We start from the raw sequence: 24,051 nt of genomic DNA, 5'->3' as shown, positions 1-24,051 counted from the left end.
TAATGTATGCATCAGGAAAATATGGAGATCCGGGATGTGTGAGTTATCTTAGCTTGCCTTACTATATGTTATCTCTTAATTGGGGGTAGAGGGCACTCTTAATCCAGGTTGTCCTGGAGTTATATAGCCCAGGGAGGATTAGAACTCTCGGGAGAGTTTCCTGCCTCAGTCTCTCATATGGTGAGATTTCAGGCATTTCTACCAGGCCCAACGGTACTTATTTTGTTTCAAAATTTTATTTTATTGTTACTTTTGTGTATGTGTGCAGTTGTGTGTAAGTCCTCAAAGAGCAAAAAAGTGATAGTTTCTATAACTGTAGCCATCTGACATGACTGCTGGGAACTGAACTCTATTCAACAAGGGCAGTACACACTCTTTAATTTTTTTTTTTTTTTTTTGAAACAGGGTTTCTCTGTGTAGCTCTGGCTGTCCTGGAACTCACTCTGTAGACCAGGCTGGCCTCGAACTCAGAAATCCTGCCTCTGCCTCCCAAGTGCTGGGATTAAAGGTGTGTGCCACCATTGCCGGGCCAGTAGACACTCTTAATCCAGTCCGCACTCTTCTGTTCTTGACTCTGCTACCAATCCAAAAAGTAGTCAGACCTCTCTAACATTAGTTATAAGATGTAAAATTATCCGAGTTAGTGCAAAATGCTAACAGAACTTCACATCGCATAAGCATCCCGAGTTTTCACTTTATTAACCTCTTGAACCTGTTTAAATCTTCGCATTCACTTTCCTGTGATCTTGATAGTTTCCTCAGCTCAGCTCCATGAAACCTCATTTCCACAAAGAGCCTAAACTGTTCCTGGAACAACAGTTGTTCTCATTTTACAAGAAACTGAAGCTCCAAGATACAGAGCAACCTGTCCCGCAGTCACTCAACTAGCCCGTCTACAGAACCGAGACCCCGGAGGAAAGAGAAGCTGGTGAGAACCGAAGCGCTCGAAGCGCGGCTAAGCTTGCCTAAGGGGCGGGGCCGAGGCCGTTTTCCTCCCTGCCGGCAGCGCCGTGCGCTTCCTCGGCGCTCGGCTGGGGCGGCCTGGCCCACAATGAATGGCCGCCGCGGCTACCACTGCTGCTGAGGCGGAGGCCGCGGAGGCCGCAGAGGCGGAGGCCGAGGCCGAGGCGCAGGGAGGCGCGCCCCGGGCCCAGGCCCGGCCCCAGCTGCCGCTGCGGAGCCCGCCGGGAAGCCCCGGAGCGCGGCCACAGCGCAGGTGAGATGGCCCGCCCCAGGCCTAATTCCGGCCTCCTCCCGCCCGGGGCGGCCCGAGGACATCCGAGGTTCCGGCCGAGGGCCGAGAGGCGAGGCCTCGGGGCGCCCTGCTGCGAACCAGAAGCCGAGCCCGCGGCGCTGACAGCGGCGGGAGGGCAAGAGTGAGATGGCCGAATCTCAGCTGGCGGCCTACAGCGTCCAGCCCGCGGGCCCGACCCGCGGGGCTTGAAGGCCGCTCCGGGGAGGCGCGGGTCGCGGGATCCTTGAAGTCGCAGGGCCGGAGGGGCTAATCGCGTGGAGCCGGCAGGCGAGGCTGGAGGGGGGAGGGGAGGCCTCGGGCTGGCGGGGGGGAGGGGGAGGGCTGCGCCGCCCGAGGGAAAAGGCCTGGAGGGGTGCGGGAGGGCGGGAGCTTGCAGGTAGAGGGCGCTGGGGAAGGGGGTGGGCGGGTCAGGTTACAGGCCTTGGGGGGGAGGTGAGGAAAAGCCCGGGAAGTTAGACTTGGGGGGGTGGGCGGAGCTTGCTCGAGTGGGGGCGGATTGGAGAGAGCCCTGAGATATTTGCAGGGGGTCGCACGAGGTCAGAGACCAGAGATGTGCGGGTAAACTCCAACGGGAGGGCATCAGGTAAGGCTGGGCGTGTTGGGAGTTTGCAGGCGGCCCAGGGCCTATGGGTTAGGATGTGGAGGGCAGGTTAGGAAAACCTGGTGTGAGCTAAGGGATCTGCCCCCCCCCCCACATCTCCGTACGTTTGCTTAGGGTTAGAACCCGCGGGGGTTTCCTCTTTCCCACGCCTCTTCTCTGACACCTTGGCCAACTGCTAGCAAAGACAGGCCAGCGGCTGGATGGGAGTTAGCGTGGGCTGCACCGGATACCTAGTTCAAATATCTTGTTTTCGGTGTGTATGGCCCCTACTCAACCCACCCCCCTACCCCACCCACCATGGAGGCAGCCCAGCAGACATTACCTGATGATTCTAGAGTCCTGAAATCGTTCTTAGCCTTCTGGCGCCGGAACCTGGGGGCTCCAGTCTAGAAGATGAGCCCTCACAGCGTTGCAATGCGCCCTAGCTTTCCAGGCCCAACCTGCTGCCTGGGCCTGAATTCTGTCTCCTCCTGGGAGATAAAATATTCTGTCGCCTCCTGGGATGGTGACTGCCTGAAGCTCTGTTGTGTCTTTGAGACAAAACAGGTACCTACACATCCTGACTTGTTCCTGGGGGAGGGGGGAGGGGGGCTCCTGGTCCCAGGGCCCTCCCTCCCTCCTTGGTGCCCCTTCTAGGGCAGGTTGTATGCTAAGCGTGGAACCAGCTAGTTCATTGATTACTTGCCACCGCTGGGTCTTTTCTCTTTTCAGAGAAAGAAGCTGGGGTTCGGGGCGGGGCTTGTCCCTGGTCATATGACTAGACTGTGGCCTATGCCTATTAAGTCAAGTTCGCCCTCCTTGGGTATCAGCAGAGAAATTCCTGCAGTTCCAATTCCCTGTTGGAGTCTTCTTGGACCTGGCCTTTCCTGGGCTCCCTAGACTGGCACAGTCAATCCCCTTGCAGTAGTTCCAAGGAACAGTGTGTGGGCTTCTTCATCCTGCTCATACCTTCTCTCCCATCCCGCATCTGGGAGTCGGGGGCACGGGGGTCATGAAAGTGTTAGTTCTGCTGGAGGAAGTGGTTGTAGAAGAGGGTGGTAGAAGTTGGGAGTGAGATTTTGCTTTGCCTGGACTTTGTGCGCCTTACTTTGGTTTCTTAGCACACTGCTCCAGCTCTAGACTAAATGCAAGGTTAACAGTGTGTTCCTTGTTTTGGAAGGGTAAGGTTTTTGTTTTAATGTTTGTTTTTTGGTTGCTGATGTTACTCTAGCTCAGGCTGATCTTGAACTTATTATAGCCTAAGCTAGTCTTGAACTATAGCCCTCTTGCTCATCAGCCCAGTGCGGGGATTGTATAGGAAAGAGGACCACACACTGTCTTGGTGACTTTGACTGGACATCCTCAGCACCAGAGTCAGCTACAAAGTTCTGGGTGGCTGGTATCAGGCAGTACTGGGCTTAATGATGACTTTCTTGAGTCTCCATTTTCCCTCTTATCCTTGGAGTTTCCAGAACTCCACCATCTGCCTGGGCCATGCCCTCTAACCTGGTCTCTTGATGGGGGAGGGGAGCTAAGGACTGGTCCAGCAGCCTGTGGTACAGAACTTGGTGCTTTCAGATTGTTCTCTCTGCTGCTGCAGCTCTCCAGGAACCCCCCCCCCCTTGCCTCTCAGTTGTCTCTGTTAGTTGGGCTGACATCACCTCAGCATCTTTATCATTACCTTTATTCTCACACTGGCTGCTGCTGCTGCTTTAACTTTGTTTTAACTGTTGATGCACAGAGACCGATGTGGACCAAGGGGAACTGCTGGGGCATAGACTGGCTGGCTGCTCCTAGGCCTTAATGAGTCAGGTATCCAGGACAGATGGTGTCAACTAGTTACAGCTGGAATGCAAAACTGGTGGGAGTTGGCCCTGCAGAATGAAGGCAGAAATGGCCAGGTGGCGCCTCCACATGCAACTAGAACAGAAGGTGCATTGGTCATATCTGCTCTTCAGTGAGGACCTTAGGCAAGCCCAGCCTCCGCCAAAGTGGTCAGTTTGCTTTCAGTGTTTTGTGCCCACTCCCTTGCTGAAAACTGAAGAAGCAGTTCTGAGTAACAGTCAGCAGGCTCTCTGAAATGTCTGTTCAGATGGTGACCTAACTTAAAGAAATGATCCCCAGAGGTACAGAGAAACTAGCTGCTCTGTTGATGAAGATGGTATAGCAAGACGAGGAGATGGTCAGTGGTGTGGGGGCAGGGAGTTCCACTGGGTAATCAGAGACTAGCCATGATCTGAATAGTAAGTTAGGCTGGGGGACGGATGTTCTGGCTGAGGACTACACATTCAGAGCTTTTATTGAGTGTGTGCCAGGCTCCTGCTGAGTTACCAAAAAAACGTTTTGTCTTTGTGAGGGATGACTGTGGTGTAGAGCAGAGATCTTTCATGCTGTCCACAAGAAAGAACTCAGTCAGAGGCTCTCAGGGGTCTCCCTAGCATCCCCAGGCAAAGTCCAGATCCCTTGACTTAAATCCAGAGTCACTCTTTTTTTTCTTTTTGGTTTTTGTTTTGTTTTGTTTTGGGTTTTTTGTTTTTGTTTTTTGGAATCTTCCCCCCCCCCCCCCCCCCCCACCCCCCAGACAGGGTTTCTCTGTGTAGTCCTGGCTGTCCTGGAACTCTGTAAACCAGGCTGGCCTTGAACTCAGAGATCCTCCTGCCTCTGCCTTCCAAGTACTAGGATTAAAGGCATGTACCATCATCAACCAGCTCTGTCCTCCACAACCCACTTCAGGATCATGAACTCGCTGGGCTTTCTTACATCTGTATTTGGTCTGTACAGGGTCCATCAGAAGGCTGGCCAGTGAGCCCTAACCCAGGGGTTCATTGCCAGAGTGATACAGCACCTGACTGGCCCAGCTCCATACCTGAGTTGAGCTTGAGGCAATGCTCGGGCAGTGCATCCTCTTCCTGGAGCTCCTACCCCAGGATCACTTTAAACACTTGTCTGTGTTTGAGCTCACTCAAGCCCATGGCTAGGCAGCCCTGTGTGGTGGTGTCACTGTCTGACACATTAAAGAACTGAAGCAGTCTTTCCGCATAACCTCTTTGAAGTCTGCAGTAAGTGACCTGTTTGCTGGTGATGTCTTGCCCTGGAGTGCATTGGCCCTCTCTGTGGATGGGTGGGGTTGGGAGAGAAGCAGGCAGGTTAGAAGTAACATATCACAGGTTGTACTTAACAAATGCTTGCCATCTATTTGCTCTCCTCTGTGCAGCCTCAGCAGAGGTGTAAATGTTAGAACTTGGGGGACCTCTGGTGTTCTCTGAGGGGAGCAGAAGAGTTGAGGGTGAGTGAACATTAGGGTGTGACAGGGTCAGAGCCTCTGCAAGGTCACCCATCCCAGATGCTGGAATTAGGAGGGTATATATCTAGCTTCTTATAATTTGTATATTTACTCTTTTTTTATTACATTTTAATCTATTTGGCAGGACATGGATATCAGTCACGGGACAACTTGGGGAGTCAGTTCTCTCCACCATTAAGAGTCCTAGGGATCATACTCAGGACACTAGCTGTGGAGGCAAGCTTTACCCAGTGAATCATCTCTTTGGCCCTGCAACTAACAGGCTTCTGACATCTCTTATGTAGCATTAATACTGGATTTGGTACTAGAAGTCAGCTAGAGACAATTTAAGCACTAGAGGTACAGCTCAGTGGGAGAGCATTAACCTGGTATGAAAAGGCCCTAGGTTCTATCCCCAGCACCAAAAAAAGACAGGGGGGGGGGGGGGAATCTACCAGAGGCTCTGTTTACAGTCTATGTACTGGGATGTCGATTTATATAAGAGACTGGAGCTTCTTTGTATTAAGAAACATGAGTTTTCCAGTCAGATCTGCTTTGTTGTTTAAGTTTGTTTTTTCATAGTCTTGCTTTGTAGCCTTGAATAACTAGCTCAAGTGGTCCTCCTGCCTCAGTCTTCCAGGCAGCTAGAAATTTTATTTTCTTACTTGATAGATGGGAGAAACAGTCATATCTGACCTGTAGTGGCTCTCAGCCAGGGTCCAGGGCTGTGTCTTAAAACAAATAGTTGTTGCATTGTCCTGTTTAGGAGGTAATGCATCCCTTTGGTGGTGATACCATGGTCCTGCATCATCCCCAGTGCATCTCAGCAAGCCCCATCTACAGTGGAACCATCCTCCTTCCGCCCTGGTTATGCCATTGTCACCTCAAGGACTCTGCATTTGATCTTTGTTCTCTCTGTTCTCTTTTGGGTCTGAAGGCACTCATAGGGTGGACTGTGAATTAGAAAAATAGGCTTATGATCAGACTTGGTGGCATTACCCAGGCCAGAGCTCCTGAAAACAGGAGGAACGGCTTCTGGGTTCTGTATGGATCTGGAAGTTCTATTAGGCAGAAGCCAGAGTGTGGGGGCCACTTGGAACAAGTTGGAAGAGGTGGCAGACAGAGGTGTCCGCCTGCCTGTTCCTAGAGCTGTGGGTGGAAGAAGGAGATGGAGAAGTATGGGCGGGAGGGAAATCGGGTCAGGCTTACCTCTGGAAATCCTGTAGTAAAGATCCTAGTTAGCCAACAGACTCCTTTTCTGGGTGGGGAGGTTTGGCCTATCCAGAACTCCTCTCTGCCCCATTTGTGGCTTTTCTGGGTACTGGTGTTTCCATCTGTGAGGTGCTTCCTTCCTAACTGCTTCAGCATTGTCTGTTTGACCACACAGACAGGATTCAGGAACAGACTTGGGTCTGTTCTGTGTGTGATCCAGGCCTCTCTGTTTGCCTCCCTGGCCTGTTCTCCTAAATCAGATGTCAGGAAGGCTCATTTCTTTTCAGGAAATATACTGAGGGATGAGATGGCCTTATCTGAGCTGTTACCAGGCATTGTGAAAGGGAGCTACTGTTCATCCTACTCCCGCCATGAATGTTATGACAGCCTTTCAGGGACAGAGAATGAATTCCATGTGGGGAGGGCAAAAATGCCCTAGCACTTGGTACTTGGGAGGCAGAGGCAGACAGATCTTGGTAAGATCAAGGCCAGTCTACATAGGAAATGAGATTTTTGTTGTTATTGTGTTGTTCATGATTTATTTATTTTTATTCACATTACATCCCAATCACAGCCCCCTTACATAGGAAGTTTTAAGCCAGCCAAAGCTACATAATAAGACCCTGTCTCAAAAACAAAGAACCAAAGAAAGAAATTAGATACCAGCTGATTGTGGTGGTTCACATACTTGGGAGGCTAGGACAGGAATTCAGTACCATCCTCTGTTACCTTCCTCTTCACATTAGAGACCCACCCTGTCACAAAAACAACAGCAAAAAACCAAACCTAGGGTCCATGCTAGCTGGTCACTTTCCATTCTCAGCATGTTTACTTTTGTACTGTCTGGATGGGAGTATGTGTGTCCGCATTGCACTGTTAAGGTTGGAGCGGGAGGCTTTGCCGCTGACCTGCCTCAGCAGAAATGCATTGTTCACATTCTGGAGGCTGGAAGTTCAAGATGAAAGGACTGCAAGTTCAGTCTTCAATGTCTGCTGGGGCTGTAGAAGGTGGTGGTCAGGGAGGGATGAACAGGCTTCCTTGAGTGTCACGTGAAGGTGGAACTATCATGAATTAATTACCTGCCAAAGGCTTATGCCCTCACCCCACTCCACCCCTTTGAAACATGGTCTCTTTTGGCCCAGTCTGGCCAAGTAGAGTCAAAATAGGTGTGTGCCACAATGTCCTCCAAAGCCCTTCGTAATTGTGGCATTAGAAGTAGATTTTGACATGCAAATTGGTTTTTCTTTTTTGGAGTTTTGATATCGTTTTGAGATTAGCTCAGACCAGCACAGTTCTACCTCATCTACCCACTGCTGTGACTACTCATATGCACCATCATACTAGACTCGTGTGTTTCTTTGTTTGTTTTTGTGGTGCACGGGTATAACCCCCTCTGTGACTTTGGGGCTCAGGTGTATTGCCTGGACTGCCTTCTACAAAAGCCAGTGGTCTCAGGAAACATCCTGCCAGACCCCTTTCCTCAGTGAGTCAACTCAATGACTGAGTCTGAAACTCAGTGACATCACTTCAGAAGTTCCATCCTAACTTGTCCTGAGGTCAGCTATCTGAGGAGGCCAAGACAGTTCTCTAGAGCGTCACTCTTGTTTTAGACATGGAATTAGATTTGAGGAATGATGATTGGTTGGGGGTTGTTTTTATTTTTGTTTTTTGGTTGTTATTGTTGGTTTTCTTTTAAATAACATGTAGAAAGGGGCTGGAGAGATGGATCAGCGGTTAAGAACACTGGCTGCTCTTCCCAGGGACCTGGGTTCAATTCCCAGCACCCACGGGGCAGCTCACAGTTGTCTATAACTCTAGTTCCAGATGGTCTGACAGCCACACACAGATATATATGCAGGCCAAACACCAATGCACTTAAAGTTAAAATAAATTATTGTTAAAATGTGTATGAGTTTTCCCTGCATGTATGTGTACCATGTACTTGTGGTTCCCAAGGAGGCCAGGAAAGGGCATCTGATTCCCAGGAACTAGTGTTAGAAACAGTCGAGTTGAGTTGTGTGGCCTAAGCTGATCTTGAACTATATTCAAGCTAACCTTCCCACCTCAACCTCCTGAGTAGCGTGAACTACAGGCATATGCCACCATGCCTGGTCCAGTCCTAGGGAAAGGAACACAGTAATGAACCTCTTGAGTGAACTTTCTGCCCCTATGGGGCCTCTATGAAGCAAAGATATGACCCCATTTACCTATAAAGTTGTTTTGACACCATGCATGTGCTGTGGTGTGTGTGTAGGATGGCTCTGCAATTAAGAGTTACTTGTAGCTGGGCGTGGTGGCGCACGCCTGAGTTACTTGTGCTGGGCAGTGGTGTCAAAGCATTTGGAAGGCAGAGACAGGCCTATCTCAGATTTTGAGGACAGCCAGGGCTATATAGTGAAACCTGTCTCAAAACAAAGAGTTGCTCATTCTTGCAGAAGACTGACTCTGATTCTAGAGCCCCAGAATCCACATGGTGGTCCATAACCATCCATAACTCCAGTTCCTTCTGACCTCCAAGGGCACCAAGCATGTTGGTGGTACACAGACATAATTGCAGGCAAACATACAGCATGAGTAAATGTAATTATACATTTTTTAAAACTAAAGAAAAAAACAGTAGTGGGAGGGGAGGTTGGGTCAGAGGCAGGCGGATCTCTCAGTTTGAGGCCAGTTGTCTACAGAGGAGCTCCAGCCAGAACTGTATAGTGTAACCCTGCCTTGGTCTACCCTCTGGGTGCTGGGACTACATGCGCGTTCTACTTAAATTGAATCATTTTCTTAAAAACCATTCACGTAAGCCAGGTAATTTACCCAACATCTGGGGAGTAGAGGAAAGCCAATCCCTGTATGTGAGATCAAGTCCAGTCTGGGTCTGCATAATGAGACCTTGTTTCCAGAAAAAGAAAAGAAAAAATTGGAGCTGGGTGTGGAGGCTCCCCAGCACTGAGGAGGCTGAGGCTAAAGAATCAGTGCAAGGGGGCTGGAGAGATGGCTCAGCGGTTAAGAGCACTGACTGCTCTTCCAGAGGCTCTGAGTTCAATTCCCAGCAACCACATGGTGGCTCCCAACCATCCTTAATGAGAAATAAATACAAAAACAAACAAACAAACAAAAACCCAAAAAAGGCCGGGCGTGGTGGCGCACGCCTTTAATCCCAGCACTCGGGAGGCAGAGGCAGGCGGATTTCTGAGTTCGAGGCCAGCCTGGTCTACAAAGTGAGTGCCAGGACAGCCAGGGCTACACAGAGAAACCCTGTCTCGAAAAACCAAAAAAAAAACAAAAAAAAAAAAAAAAAAAAAAAAAAAAAAAAACCCAAAAAAACCTATGGGGTGGAGCAAAAGGGAAGGTGCTGGGGCGGGGGGAGGGGAAAAAAATCAGTGCAAGCTCAAAACTAACCTGGGTTACATAGTAGAAACTTGTCTAAAAACAAAGCAGTAAGTATTTTGCAGATGAACAGTATGCCTACCGGGTTCAAAATTTAAGATAGAAAAGTATACTTGGCACAATTTCCCTTTTCTGTACAGAGGAAACTAGTTGTAGTCTCCTCTGTTTATTTGGGGGTCTGAGTGTGGCAGACTGGGTTGGGTCGGGGTGTGCTTGGGCAGCCTGCCCCATGTAGGCAAGTACTATATTCCAGTCTTGTTTGTTTTCTGTTCAACAGTTCTGTTGAGATACACCATGCATTCCACCCTTCTATAACTGTACTAGTTTTTCTTTTTGAGATCTATTTTGTGTAGCCCACCTTATCTTTCGGCCCAGCGGATCCTCCCCTCTGCCCTGCAGAGTTCCTAGGACACACACGTGGCTTCGCTGTGGGCTTTCATGTATGCAGAGCCAGGGAAAGATCAATCATTGTTAACTTTAATTGATAGTTCATTATACTGAGAGTAAGCACACATTCTTTTGCTCTAAGCAAATTCCATTCTTCTTTCCCAGCTCCTTGCAACCTTCTGTTTTATGTTAATGGATTTGCCTTTTCTGGAGACTTCATATAAACGGAATCCTATGCCATGTGGTCCTTCGGTCTTGCTTTTTCCTGTCATGTGAAGAACCTTGAGACTTTTCCCAAGTTGTTTTTCATATTCTCACCAGCAGTATGAGAGAGTTCAAAGTTCTCAATGTTGGTAGTACCTGCCATATTTTTCTGTGGAGATAAAGGTGGCTGGAACTTAGAACCTTGTTCACACACCCAGCCTTTTGCCTGCTTTGTTCCTGCTTTCAAGCCTACAGCATGAGGCTGTTTTGCATTATGGTTTGAATGTGCGTTTTCATGGTGACTAGCTGTATGGTTAGTGAGTGCGTTAAGGTCATATTCCGGGCCACAGACTGTCGTATTGTCATGCCAATGGCCGCTTTTAACATGAGTGTAAGAATGTTGGTGCAGTATGCCTGTGTCTTCTTATATGCAAGAAACTGATCTTGACCATCTATTCTGAGTCTGTAGGTCCAGGATCCTCACATTCAACCAACCATAGAGCCACAAAGCATTCCTCTGATGGTTAAACTCAGTGGTAGAGTGTGTGCTCAGATTATATAAATCCTTGGGTTCTATCCCCCAGCACTGATCAGAATATTTTAAAAGGTTTTTTTCTTAGAATTACTATTATTTTATGTGCATGAATATTGCCTACATGTGTGTATGCATACATGTGTATCTGTTGGGTCCCCTGGAACTGGGGAATGGATAGTTTTAAATTTGGATGCCTGGAATCAAATCTTGGTCCTCTGTAAGAGACAAGTACTCTTTACTACTGAGCCATTTCTCCAACCCCTGCCAGGAACGTTCATTTTAAATCCAGCTGTGGGACTGGTGAGATGGCTCAGCGGTTAAGAGCACTGACTGCTCTTCCGAAGGTCCCGAGTTTAAATCCCAGCAACCACATGGCGGCTCACAACCATCTATAATCGACAACTACAATGAACTTACATATAATAATAAATAAATAAATCTTTAAATCTAGATGTGATGATTCTGGCCTTCTAAAGGCTAAGATGGGGGTAGTTCTGTAAGTTCCAGAGCAGCTATAATGAGAAATCTGTCTCCAATAGAAAAGACTTTGGAATATGGAAAGTATTACCTAGTGCTTATATCAAACCAGGTAGTATCAGTCCTAGAGACCATATAACACACATGAAGCACAGCAATGACCCCAGTGTCCGAGAGGTGGAGGCAAGAAGACCAAGACTCGGACCGACTGAGTAACAAGGTTCAGAAGCTCAGTCGTGGAGCGCTTGCCTACCATGCTAAAGGCCTTGGGTTCTGTCCCAAGCTCCACAAAAAGGCAAAGGGGCTTGAGTGACTGTGCATAATAGTATCTATAGTGTCCTTGCACCAGTAACCTGCAGAGGCCCTTGGGATGACTCAGTCATAAAGGCAGGGCTGTGAGGGGACAGAAGTGGAAGTGGCACTGCCATCCTTAGATGTATCACAGATTTTACCACTTGGCTGTTGTTTGTGACTCCCACATGCTCTCCTGCAGGAGGTGAGGAGGTTGCTGGGCAGGGCGGGGCCTATGTTGGTTTCTGCCACCTGACCTGTCAGTATCTTATCTCCTGTCCTTATGCAGCTGCTGCCATGGCGCAGACCTTGCAGATGGAGATTCCAAACTTCGGCAACAGCATCCTTGAGTGCCTCAATGAGCAGCGGCTACAGGGACTATACTGTGACGTGTCAGTGGTGGTGAAGGGCCATGCCTTCAAAGCCCACCGTGCTGTGCTGGCCGCTAGTAGCTCTTACTTCCGGGACCTCTTCAACAGCAGCCGCAGTGCTGTGGTAGAACTGCCGGCCGCTGTGCAGCCACAGTCATTCCAGCAGATCCTCACTTTCTGTTACACAGGCCGGCTGAGCATGAACATGGGGGACCAGTTCCTGCTCATCTACACAGCCGGCTTCCTGCAGATCCAGGAGATCATGGAGAAAGGCACCGAGTTCTTCCTCAAAGTTAGCTCTCCAAGTTGCGACTCCCAGGGCCTGCACCCGGAGGAGGCCCCATCCTCAGAGCCTCAGAGTCCTGTAGCACAGACATTGGGGTGGCCAGCCTGTAGCACGCCACTGCCCCTTGTGTCACGGGTCAAGACAGAACAGGAGTTGGACTCCGTGCAATGCACGCCCATGGCCAAGAGGCTGTGGGACAGCAGCCAGAAGGAGGCTGGAGGCAGTGGTGGCAACAACGGCAGCCGCAAGATGGCCAAGTTCTCCACACCAGACCTGGCCCTTAACCGGATGCCTCAGCCACTCTCAATGGCCACAGCTACAGCAGCAGTGGCTGTGGTTGCAGTAGGGGGATGTGTGAGTGGGCCCAGCATGTCAGAGCGGACCAGTCCAGGTACCTCCAGTGCTTACACCAGTGACAGCCCCAGCTCCTACCACAATGAAGAGGACGAAGAAGAAGATGCAGGTGAGGAGGGCACAGATGAGCAGTACCGTCAGATCTGCAATATGTATACAATGTACAGTATGTTGAACGTTGGCCAGACAGGTGAGTGCCACCCCTCCCTTCCATGTGCTTCTGTGTGTGTATGTGTGTAAAACATGAACATACTTTTCCCCTGTTCCCACAGCTGAGAAGGTAGAGGCCCTTCCTGAGCAGGTGGTCCTTGAGTCCCGCAGTCGCATTCGAGTGCGGCAAGACCTGGCATCTCTCCCAGCTGAACTTATCAACCAGATTGGCAATCGTTGCCACCCAAAGCTCTACGATGAAGGTGACCCCTCAGAGAAGCTGGAGCTCGTGACAGGTGTGCTGGCAGTGCTTTAGTTCCCACCCCTTTGCTCTGCAAGCTAGCACCCTCCCTCTGTGTCCCAGGGCACTTGACACTCTCTGATCCCATTTGTACAACTCTTAGTAGCAGATGCTCTGACAAGAGAGCCTAGGGTAGGTGAGTTGGAACAGGAGATAGGACTCTACTGGTAATAACTTACCTAGCATACATGAAGTCCTAGATGTCATACCAGACACTGCATAAACCAGGCATGCTGATAGACATTTATAATCTCAGCACTCAGGAGGTGGGTCAGAAGATCACTGTTAGCCCCTGGGATACATGAACCCTTGTCTCAAAAAATAAACAAACAAAACCTATTCATTGAGTTTAAGCCAGGGGTATGACTCAGTGTAGAAACCAGCATGCTAAAGGGATCCCAACTTTTTGGTTTGTTCTGATTTTTCAAGACAAGTTTCTCTGTGTAGCCCTGACTATTCTGGAACCCATTGCTATGTAGACCAGGCTCTCCTCAAACTCAGAGATCTGCCTGCCTTCCTCCTGAGTGCTGGGGTTAAAGGTGTGCTCCACCTCCACCAAGCTAGATTCCAAGTTTTATTCTTAGTACCACAGAAGGGAGGTGGGTGAGGAGAGTGGTACTGAGCTGTCTCCAAGTGAGGAAGGATACATCTGGGTTTCTAGATTAAGAGTTTGAAGCCACCCTGAACTACACAGGGAAACTGTCTCAACCAAAAAGAAGGGAGCAGAGAAGGGAAGGAGAGAGAAGTTGATTTGCATCTCATCAAAGACCAGTCTGTAGGTTTCTAGGTCGTGGGAACTAGTGGAGATGGGTTGTAGTTGGGCCAGCAGGTTGGGGCCCACTGTCTTCCTGAGCCTCCACCACCATGTTTGTATCTACCTAGGTGTATTCAGAGTACCTATGGCACATTTGGGTGTTCAGACTAGGTGAGTTGAGATTTGAGCCCAGACCATGTGACTTTTCTTACTAGGCACCAATGTATACATCACAAGGGCACAGCTCATGAACTGCCACGTCAGTGCAGGCACGCGGCACAAGGTCTTGCTGCGGCGGCTCCTGGCTTCCTTCTTTGACCGGTGAGGTACACCCCAGAGTCCCAGGGTTGGGAAGCAGGTTACCCTCCCCTCTTCTTCCCCCCTACCCCCAACCTCTACCAGGAACTCTGATGTCCTCCACACTTGTACCCTATCTCCAGGAACACACTGGCCAATAGTTGTGGCACCGGCATCCGTTCTTCCACCAATGACCCCAGACGAAAGCCACTGGACAGTCGTGTCCTCCATGCTGTCAAGTGTGAGTGTTGTGCTGGGGCCTGGGGTTGGCTGTTGGTTGATTAGTTTGGGGGTTTTGTTTGTTTTTGAGACAGGGTCTCTCTACACGGCCATGGAACTAACTATATAGTTTTAGGCTACTATGCTGTGGTAATAGTGTTGTGGTGGTAGTAGTAGTTGTAGTCTAACTATGTAGTTATAGGCTGGCATTGAATTCTCAAGTGCTAGGATTTAGAAGCCTGTGCCAGCTGGGCAGTGGTGGTGCATGCCTTTAATCCCAGCACTTGGGAGGCAGAGGCAGGTGGATTTCTGAGTTTGAGGCCAGCCTGGTCTACAGAGTGAGTTCTAGGACAGCCAAGGCAACACAGAGAAACCCTGTCTCAAAAAAAAAGTAGAAGCCTGTGCCACCATAAAGTGCTTGCATCAGAAGTATGAGGACCTGGTTCAGATCCCCAGCCTTCACAACAAAAACTAGATGTCTGAAGTTCAGGACCTGAGGAAAAAAGACAAGAGGGATCCCTGGAGTTCACTGGCCTCCAGCCTAACTGAATTGCTGAGCTCCAGAAATGGCTCGGTATTGGTGAGGCACTTCCAGGGTGGCTGAAGTTTGATCCTCAGAAGACACATGAAGGAGGAAGGAGAGTCTTGTTTGTTTGTTTGAGTTTGAGGACAGCCAGGGCTATGTAGAGAGACCCTGTCTCAAAAAAAGGGTAGGGTGTCGAAGGCCAGTGAGGTGGTTCTGCAGCTGACCCTCTCCATCCCTTCTACAAGTTATTCTCTGACCATCACACATCCACATTTTAAAACTTTTTAAAGAGAATGTTCTGACCAGCACTCAAGAGACTGGAACAGGAAGAGTTCAAGGTCAGCCACAGCTACATTGGAAAAGCAGGGTGGGTTCTGCGATCCTTTGTGGTTTATGGGAAAGAGGATTCAATAGAGAGTTTCTTCACATTTTGGCATATAATATGGAAGGACCTGAGTGTCTTTTCTCAAGCGGGAGGGGGGGGACCTCAAGTCCAGGGTGGTCAAGAGAAGATTGAGGTGGCCAGAACTGTCAAAGGGCATGTCTATGGCATTGGCAGCCCTTGTCAGGGGAGGCCTAGGTTGGCATGAGTAACTCCCAGGCTCTGAGTCATATAGCACCACATTTTCTTTAGGGGGTGGTGAAGCAGGGGCCCAGGTGAGCAGCAGTAGTTTGTTATCATTAGTGGCATCCACTAGACTTTCATAGAAGCTGGGAGGCTTAATGGGAGGAGTCTAGGCCTGAGCTGCCTGCTCTACCCCCACAGACTACTGCCAGAACTTCGCCCCCAACTTCAAGGAGAGCGAGATGAATGCCATTGCAGCTGACATGTGCACCAATGCCCGCCGAGTGGTACGTAAAAGCTGGCTGCCCAAGACTAAGCCGCTGCACCTGGTGGAGGGTGATAACTACAGCAGCTTCATCAGCGACACTTGCAAGATAGAACCGGACATGATGAGCATGGAACACAGCTTCGAGACAGCCAGCCACGATGGCGAGGCCGGCCCTTCAGCTGAGGTTCTCCAGTAACATACATGTGACACCCCCTTACTGGATGTCACACTCCCCCTCCTATCACACCCTCACCTATCACCTACCTGGTCACGATCTACTGTCTGTCCCTCCCCAGGACCTGTGAGGGGCTGCTCCATGCCCTCTATCTGGATGCAAGAGCTGGCTGACAAGGCCAAACCACTGTACCTAGGAGAGGGCAGTGCCTACAACAGCTTTCTCAGTGACCATGAGGAAGAGCAGAACTTGATAGGCATAGAATACAGCTTCCACACAGACAGCCCCCTCAGCGAAGGTCCTCCAGTACCTGCCCAGGACCCTTCCATGGATGTCACACTCCCCTCCTGTCACATACATACCCCCACCACCTTAGTCACGAGCTACTGTCTGTCCCTCCCCAGAACCTGCAGGGGTGCTGCATGCTCCCAGCCCCTCTGCCTCCCTGTCATCCCACACCTGTTCCCCAGGGCAAGCTGGGCTGGGTCAAGAGAGGACAGGCATCAGGTGGGATCTGTGACCTTCCTCAACACTCACGGGGAGCCCTGGTTCCCCTTCCTCTTAGGCATTTCCCAGCACCAGGCCCGGCTAGGGGACGGGCAGGACTCAAGAAGAGCCTGCCCCTCACTGTGGCTGCTTGGGACTCCACGGGCCCAGGGGTCTTCTGGACCCCTCCCACCATCCCCCAGTGCTTCCATGTCTCCAAAAGCGCCTTCCTGTCCCTCTCGTCTGTCCCTGCACCTTGGGGCTGGGGTAGGTGGGGCCAAGAGGGACTGTCTACTTTACAAACTGAGGAAACAAGCCCAAAAGGCTTAGAGAAACTCTAGAACTTGCCCTCTGTGACAGCCTCCATCATGCCCCTCTTAGTCCCATCCTGCTCCGCCTCTGTGGCCCCCTCAGGCAAGAGGTCATTCCAAGAGAGCAGTGCTCCTACGGGCAGGTGAGGGTCTCAGGACAGGTTTCCAGTCTGGCAGAATTTGTGGGTGTGCGTGCGTGCGTGTGTGCGTGCGTGCCTGCGTAGAGTGTTTGCTTTTAAAAACATGAAGATCAAGAGGCAGCAAGACCAGGGTCGGAACCAGGGAGCAGGCTGGGAGACTGCTGCCCTTCTCCCATCCGACCCTGGGCAGGGCTCCCAGCCCCCACCCCCTGTACATAACTTTTTGAAACATTTTTTTAGCGAATGAAATATTGAAGTATAAGATTTCCTTTTATTTTTCAAATCAATGGGAATGTGTCTGAGGTTCCCTGGGTCCCTGGGCTGTGGAAGGCAGGATGCAGGGAAGACTGAATGTGTGTGTGTGGACTGTGGGTGCATGTTTCCACAGGGGCCCAGTCCCAGTGCCCCAGGACTCCTGTGGATCCAACCAGCTTCCTCTCCCCCAGGACTACAGTTTTAGGTGTTCACAGGTCCCAGTTAGCTGAGCCCACTCCTGGGGGATGAGGCAGGGCAGGGCCCGCATCCATTGTTACTGGTTTGCGGAGCTTTTCTCTGGCCGCACTCCTTTCCACTCTAGCTCTCCAGGAGCAGTCTTTTGGGTGTCTTGAGTTTGACATGTGAGCACAGGGTTTCTGTTACTCCCCTCCATTAACGTCCTTTCACATCTCACTGGTTCTGTTCTAGCCCTGACCTCCCCCCCTCTCCCCAACTCTGCATTCTAGCTGCCTTTTCGGAGGCAGGGGCTTGCAGGATTGGAGAAGGTGGGATGGAGCCTTTTGAGTCAGATCTGGAGACCTGTCTCCAGGCCAGCAACACCCTCTAATCTGCCATGATCCCTCTTAACATCTGATGGTGTGAGAGTGGGGTGTTGGGTCTGACTTGGCCCCCAGTACCTTAGCCCTGGGTGGCCAAGTGGAGGGGAGTAGACATCCCTAGCTAAAGCACAAGCACCTTAGTCATACCCCCTCCCTCCACCCTTGCCCTGGCCTGTTACCCCACCTCCCCCAGCAAAGATCCCAAAGCACAATCTCCTGATAACTTGGCAAGCAGCTGAGCCTGGCCGGGATGAGCGCAGGCTGTGCTCCCTGCCCAGGCTTAGTAAGGGGGCAGCTCTGTGGGGCTGAGAGGGCTTGTAGAGTGGGCAGCAGAGCCCATTGGTTCCAAGCACCTCAGGAGGTGGCCCTGACTCCCGGGGCTTGGGGTGAGGGAAGTATAAAGCCAGGGGTGCAGGGGAGAATACTACTCACTAGGAGAGCCAAAGACAGGGTTGTGCCTTACCTCAGGAGCCACCCCTGCACCCCTCCTCTGGCAGTCAGCTGCTTGCCCTGCCCTCCTGAGAGCTGCATGGTCCCCACCCCAAGCACCCAGGAGAGTGAAAAAGTAACCCACTTAGCAGGAAAGACAAGTAGGGGCAAACCCAGTGGCTACCCTCCCACCCATCCATGCCTCTCATGGGGACAGGCCATCACCCACTGGCCCATGTGAAGTGCCAATGCCCTCCCCACCCAGAGCCGAACCCCCACCCTTCCCAGGCCCACAAGTGAGATTGCACATTAACTACTGTATGGAGAGGAGCGGTGTTGGGAAATGTGAACCCTGAGAGTCAGTGATGCTGATAAGAATAAACAAGACGCCTTTGTAACAGCCCTGCTGTGCTCTGCTCACTGGAGAGGGACACGCTACCCTACTCATATAGGTGCACACCTGCCTCCTGTGTTACAGAGTCCTTGTGCTGCCTGCCCCTGAGCTGCACCCCAGCCTGGGATCACAAGTGCAACTAGGGGTCACACAGGCAGGCCCTCCATGATGAACCATGTAGACAGCAGTGGGTCCTAGGGGCCCAAGAAAGGCTGGGAGAACAGAAGCGTGGAGGATGGAGGTGGCTCAGACCCAGCAGTGAAAGCTAGAAGATTGGGAGTTGAGATACATGGCAAGAGAGGAGCCTGGGCTGCTCAAGAGCTCTCAGGTCTCACCAGGTCACTGGCCTTCATTGCAGTCAGACAAGCCCAAGCCCTGCCCCCTCTAAGGAGACTGACTGGGGTATATTCCTGAGAAGAAAATAAGCACTAAGTTCTTAATAAACAGGAACACTTTGGATTAGGAGATTAGTTTGATTTGTGGTTTATGAAGCGGCTGGGCTAGGACTCTCTTGCCTCCACCTTCCAATCCTGTATATTTCACGGAGAGGCAGAGCCTTTGTTTTGGTATAGTAAAAAGAAGCCCAGACCTCAGAACCAAGGGTTGGGGCAAGTAAGGTGGCTCATCAAAAAAAGGCATATTGCAAGCCTAATGATGGGGTTTAGGACCCCAAAATTCATGAGAACTCACCTAAAAGAGCTGTTAGCTCCCTACCATACAGCTTATGGAGCACACAAACATTAACAATAGAGTATAAAACAAGAACAAAATCTGTATCAATACTTGGGATATTAGCACTGAAATTCCTTTGTTTTGTTTTTCGAGACAGGGTTTCTCTGTGTAGCCCTGCCTGTCCTGGAACTCACTTTGTAGACCAGCTGGCCTCGAACTCAGAAATCTGCCTGCCTCTGCCTGGGATTAAAGGTGTGCGCCACCACGCCCAGCTAGCACTGAAATTAACTAACACACACATATTATATATAAGTACACTGTAGCTGTCTTCAGACACATCTAGAAGAGGGCATCAGATCTCATGGATGGTTGTGAGCCACCATGTGGTTGCTGGGATTTGAACTCTTGGACCTCTGGAAAAGCAGTCAGTGCTGTTAACCACTGAGCCATCTCCCCAGCCCTGGGATTTGGTTTCTTTTTTTAAGATTTATTTATCTTATGTATGTGAGTACACTGTAGCTGTACAGATGGTTGTGAGTGTTCATGTGGTTGTTGGAAATTGAATTTTTAGAACCTCTTCTCACTCTGGGTCGGCTGCTCACTCAGGCCCAAGATTTATTAACACTGTAGCTGACTTCAGACACACCAGAAGAAGGCTTCAGATCTCTTTACGGGTGGTTGTGAGCCACCATGTGGTTGCCAAAAGGGTCAAAAGTCAAGGAGGCACAGTACCAGCTTCTTCCCTTTACCTACCCAAAAAGAACTTACCACTCATCATATGGGACACTTCCATCTTCCTGAGGACCCAGTTCATCTGAGACTATGTGATCTATCCAGTTCATGAGTAAAAGACATCCAGCATGCTACCAATACCATGGTGATATGGTAGCCCCTGTGCACCAGAGAATTTAAGGGCACCAAGCCCTGGTCTTACATGACCTGATGTTTTTCTGAACCTGGATGCTCTCAGACATCACTTTCAGCTCTTATCCTGATGGTCCATGATTCAATTGCTGAATTGGAACAGCAGCTAGCATACCTGAGGGTTTTCACCTCACATTGCCACACCTCCCCATCCACAAACCTGCTGGGTGGCTTGCTCTTCAAAGTAGCAAGAGCACACTGAGGTTTCTGAACAGCTGGCAAAATCAGGGCAGGACACTGACTCAAGGCAGACCCAGATGAGTTTGTAGCAGACAGGGTGGAGTGACTATAATACAGACTGGTATGGGCTGCTTCCCCAGACCTGCCACCAACAAGGGGGCCATTCCGCTCAGCATGCTTCTGTTTCCTCGTGGTTTGCTGGTTTATTTTGAGACATGGTCTTACTGTGTATCCCTGGCTGTCCTGGAACTCGGAACCTCTCCCTCTGCTTCCTAAAGAGAAATGCCACCCAGCTTAAGAGAGACATACACCTCGTTTCCCAGGGTTGGAGTGGGGAGTATTAAATTGAAAAGAACACCTAGAATAGGACTTAACAACAGGAACTATTGGTACACCTTGGTTCTGTTTATTGTCTTTACAACATTTACCTTGTGTGTGTATATACACTCACATGACAAGGCACTTTACCCCGGACACTACTGCACCAGTCCTTGCATGTTAATGGCACTCTATAGTCTAGCAGGCCTTCAACTTAAAATATTCCCACCTTAACCTTAGTCTTCCATTACATGGGGTTATAAGTGTCTACCTCTTAGCCTGGTTTGTGTTGTTCGTTTGTTTTTTGGGTTTTCGAGACAGGGTTTCTCTGCATAGCCCTGGCTGTCCTGGAACTCACTTTGTAGACCAGGCTGGCCTCAAACTCAGAAATCCACCTGCCTCTGCCTCCCAAGTGCTGGGATTAAAGGCGTGCGCCACCACGCCCGGCACTGGTTTTGGTCTTTAATTCTAGTTTTTAATTCTATGTGTACAACCACAATTCATTTAGGCTTTGAGATTTTTTTTGTTTTTAAGACAGAGTTTTGTATTCTCAGACTCCTTACATAGCTAAAGATGACTTTCAACTTCTGTTCCTCCTGCCTCTACCTCCTGAGTGTTAGGATATCAGTTACAGACCACCACACCTATTTATGAACTAGTAAGAATCAAACCTGTGGCTTAAAACATGCTAAGCAAGCATTCTACCAACTAAACCTGGCGTGGTATACAACGTTTGGGAGGCTGAGGCAAGAGGATTGCTCGAGTCCACAGCCACTATGGGCTACAGAGTGATCCACAGCCTGGATCAAGACTTAAAACTCTGAAACCTTGTGCCCAGAGAAACTGCAAGGGAGAGGTCTTCTGGATATTCCTGGCCCCTTGTAATATCCCAGAGCCCCTCTGCTTCTCAGGTGGAGGAGGTGTTACGAAGCCAGGGGATTTACTCCCTGATACTGAAGGTTGGATGGCTAGAGTTGACCTTGGGCTAGGTCCTGTTACTATTTCTGCAAGACCTTACTGTATTTTGTTTGTTTAGTTGGCAGGGCTATGAGGTATGCCTGGAGTGGAGGGTGTTTGATGGTACAACTTCATGGAACATCATGTTGGGGGACAAGATGTGGGAGTTCTTTTGTTTTCTGAGGGTTTCTCTGTAGCTCTATCTGTCCTGGAAGTTCATCTGTAGACCAGGCTGGCCTCAAACTCAGAGAAGGTGTGTGCCACTGAGCTATGAAGATGACTCCAAGGTAAGGACACTGATGCCAAGCCTAACAATCTGAGGTCAATCTCTGGGACCCATTGTGTAAGGAGAAAATCAGTTCTTCTAAGATGTCCCTTGACCCCCATACACACACACACAAACTATATAAACAAGTAAATGAAAAAATTAAAACCCATCTGGGCCTCCTGCATCAGCCTCAGGTTCCTGAATTACAAGCATTAGCCACCTCACCATGAATTTTGTTTGGAATAGGGTTTCACCATGTATTCCTGAATGGCATGGAACTTGCTAAGTAGACCACAATAGCTTTGGAACTCTGCAATCCTCCTGCCTCACCCTCCTGGATGCTAGAATTAGAGGTATAAACCACCATGCCCAGTTGACCATAGACTCTCCTTATCTCTAGATGACCCGCATGCATTGTGGTTAACAACTGCTCAAGAGCATTGCTGAGACAGCAAGTACATCCTTTACTTCCAAATGGTTTTATGCACTAAGACCTTAAGTGTAAAGAGGCAGCCTGGCGGTGGTGGCACGCACTTTAATCCCAGCACTGGGGAGGCAGAGGCAGGCAGATTTCTGAGTTTGAGGACAGCCAGGGCTATACAGATACAGAAAAACCCTGTCTCGAAACCCCCTCTCCCCCCAAAACATAGTCTAGAGATCTTAACACAAGCTAAATGTGGTATGGCACGATTTAATCCCAGCACGGAAGAGGCAGAGGCAGGTGAATTTCTTATTCCAGTCCAGCCAGGTTACGGTGAAACCCTGTCTCAGAAACAAAACACACCAGTACCCAGCTTCACAAGATACCCTAATCTCCCAATATATCCTAGTAGGACTTCACCTGTACTGCTTCCCACATGCTCTCTGTGAACACCTTTCTTTCCATCAGGTCCCCAACAGGGAGTTTGAATTTGCCTGGATTGCCTTCACTATGCCTTGGGCTGAGTCAAGAATCAAGGCCAGAGCAGGGCGTGGTGGCGCACGCCTTTAATCCCAGCACTTGGGAGGCAGAGGCAGGAGGATTTCTGAGTTCAAGGCCAGCCTGGTCTACAGAGCGAGTTCCAGGACAGCCAGGACTACACAGAGAAACCCTGTCTCGAAAAACCAAAAAAAAAAAAAAAAAAAGAATCAAGGCCAGAGACGTAAAAACTTCCCCCAGCGTGCACAATCCTCCAGACTTCAACACTTCTAAGCTGAACAGCTTCTTTAAAGGGCTGGCTCCCACAACCCCCTACCGTGGCTCTGCCTTGCCACCTCTCTAAAGCTCCAGGAAAGTCCTTTCTTCCAAGTCGCAGAGGTCCCAATGATGCTACTCAGGCTATTCCGCAGCTCAGTCGAGCTCTTTCCGACCACCACAGAGTCCCACAGACCATATTCACAGCTTTCTGCACTTCACTGCTGGAGCACGACTCCAGGCAGAGGTCCCAAACCAACCGAGGCCCAGACATCCCAACAAATATCCTTTCACTCCACTACAGAAAGACCCACGCACCGGGTGGCCTACACCTTGGCACTGACTAGCTACGAGACGGCTCCCTTCCACCCCTTCCCCGACACTGTCACTCACCCTCGGACTACAAAGGATCCTAGAGAGACACATCATCCCCTCCTCCCCGCAGCTCGAACCCCCAACTAGCAGGAGCAGGCTAACTTGTTCACTAGCAGAAAGCGATACATGGTGCCGCCTTAGCGCCAGGGATGCCACCATCGAGAGCCCGACCGTCAAAAAAGAAAGAGCGGCGCTAGAGAGCCAAAGCGTGTGGACTTCCGCCTGCACCTCGGCCATCTTGGTTGTGGGCATGCACATCCTGGCAGCCTACTACAAAACTGGGTCGGACCTCAACTGTGGAACCTCAGTTTCCTTTTTAGCCTATGTCAATAATCTTGCTTTTGTGTAACTCTTATGGGATGACAGCGGGATACGGAGTTCTATCAATGCATTAATTAGCTAGCTCGGCGGTTGTAGCTGAGCACGGTGGCTCACGCTTTTAATCCTAGCACTAGGGAGGCAGAGGCCAGCCTTGTCTACAAAATGAGTCCCAGGACAGCTAGAGCTACATAGTGAGACCCTGTCTCAAAACAAATAAAGAGAACACAGGTTCGATTCCCAGCGCCCACATAACGGACCCAATGTCCGGAGATCCGATGCCCTCTGGCACAGGGCATGCAAGCAGGTAAAATACAAAAAGATAAAAGAGGAGGAGGAGAAAAGAAGGAGAAAGAAAAAAAAAACACTCAGAAGCAGTGCAGGACAGCTGAAACTATAAAGGTGATATCTTGTTT

The 24,051-nt window shown here is 50.0% G+C and overlaps 1 protein-coding gene and 1 long non-coding RNA gene across 5 annotated transcripts; one reads left to right on the top strand and one right to left on the bottom strand.

The window, feature by feature from the left end:
• The first annotated feature begins 758 nt into the window (after positions 1-758).
• Nacc1 (nucleus accumbens associated 1) lies at positions 759-18,455 on the top strand. 4 transcript variants are annotated; one of them, XM_029480544.1, is made up of 6 exons: positions 759-928; positions 11,898-12,809; positions 12,892-13,065; positions 14,040-14,145; positions 14,265-14,362; positions 15,633-18,455. In XM_029480544.1, exons 2-6 carry the CDS (start codon positions 11,906-11,908, stop codon positions 15,893-15,895), a joined length of 1,545 nt encoding a protein of 514 aa, XP_029336404.1. In that variant the 5' UTR covers positions 759-928; positions 11,898-11,905; the 3' UTR covers positions 15,896-18,455. The 4 variants fall into 4 exon arrangements, with proteins under 4 accessions (XP_029336404.1, XP_021026130.1, XP_021026129.1 ...); XM_021170471.2 differs by lacking the exon at positions 759-928 and adding an exon at positions 1,017-1,216 and having other exon boundaries at positions 11,898-12,728; XM_021170470.2 differs by lacking the exon at positions 759-928 and adding an exon at positions 1,018-1,216.
• LOC110300331 lies at positions 10,173-23,485 on the bottom strand. Its single transcript, XR_002378561.1, has 3 exons — positions 23,420-23,485; positions 13,250-13,383; positions 10,173-12,762 (listed from the first exon to the last, which is right to left on the bottom strand). It is a non-coding gene; the product is annotated as an uncharacterized LOC110300331 (long non-coding RNA).
• Positions 23,486-24,051: the final 566 nt, after the last annotated feature.

Source organism: Mus caroli, chromosome 8, assembly GCF_900094665.2.
Source record: "Mus caroli chromosome 8, CAROLI_EIJ_v1.1, whole genome shotgun sequence".
Taxonomy (NCBI): Eukaryota; Metazoa; Chordata; class Mammalia; order Rodentia; family Muridae; genus Mus; species Mus caroli.
The sequence above is the reverse complement of the archived record's forward strand: the minus strand, read 5'-3'. Positions and strand labels throughout refer to the sequence as shown.

Coding starts and splice junctions, on each gene's coding strand:
- Nacc1 (XM_029480544.1), top strand. CDS start 11,906: ATGGCGCAGACCTTGCAGATGGAGATTCCAAACTTCGGCAACAGCATC. Junction 12,810..12,891: donor GTTGAACGTTGGCCAGACAG/GTGAGTGCCACC, acceptor CTGTTCCCACAG/CTGAGAAGGTAGAGGCCCTT. Junction 14,146..14,264: donor CTGGCTTCCTTCTTTGACCG/GTGAGGTACACC, acceptor CCCTATCTCCAG/GAACACACTGGCCAATAGTT.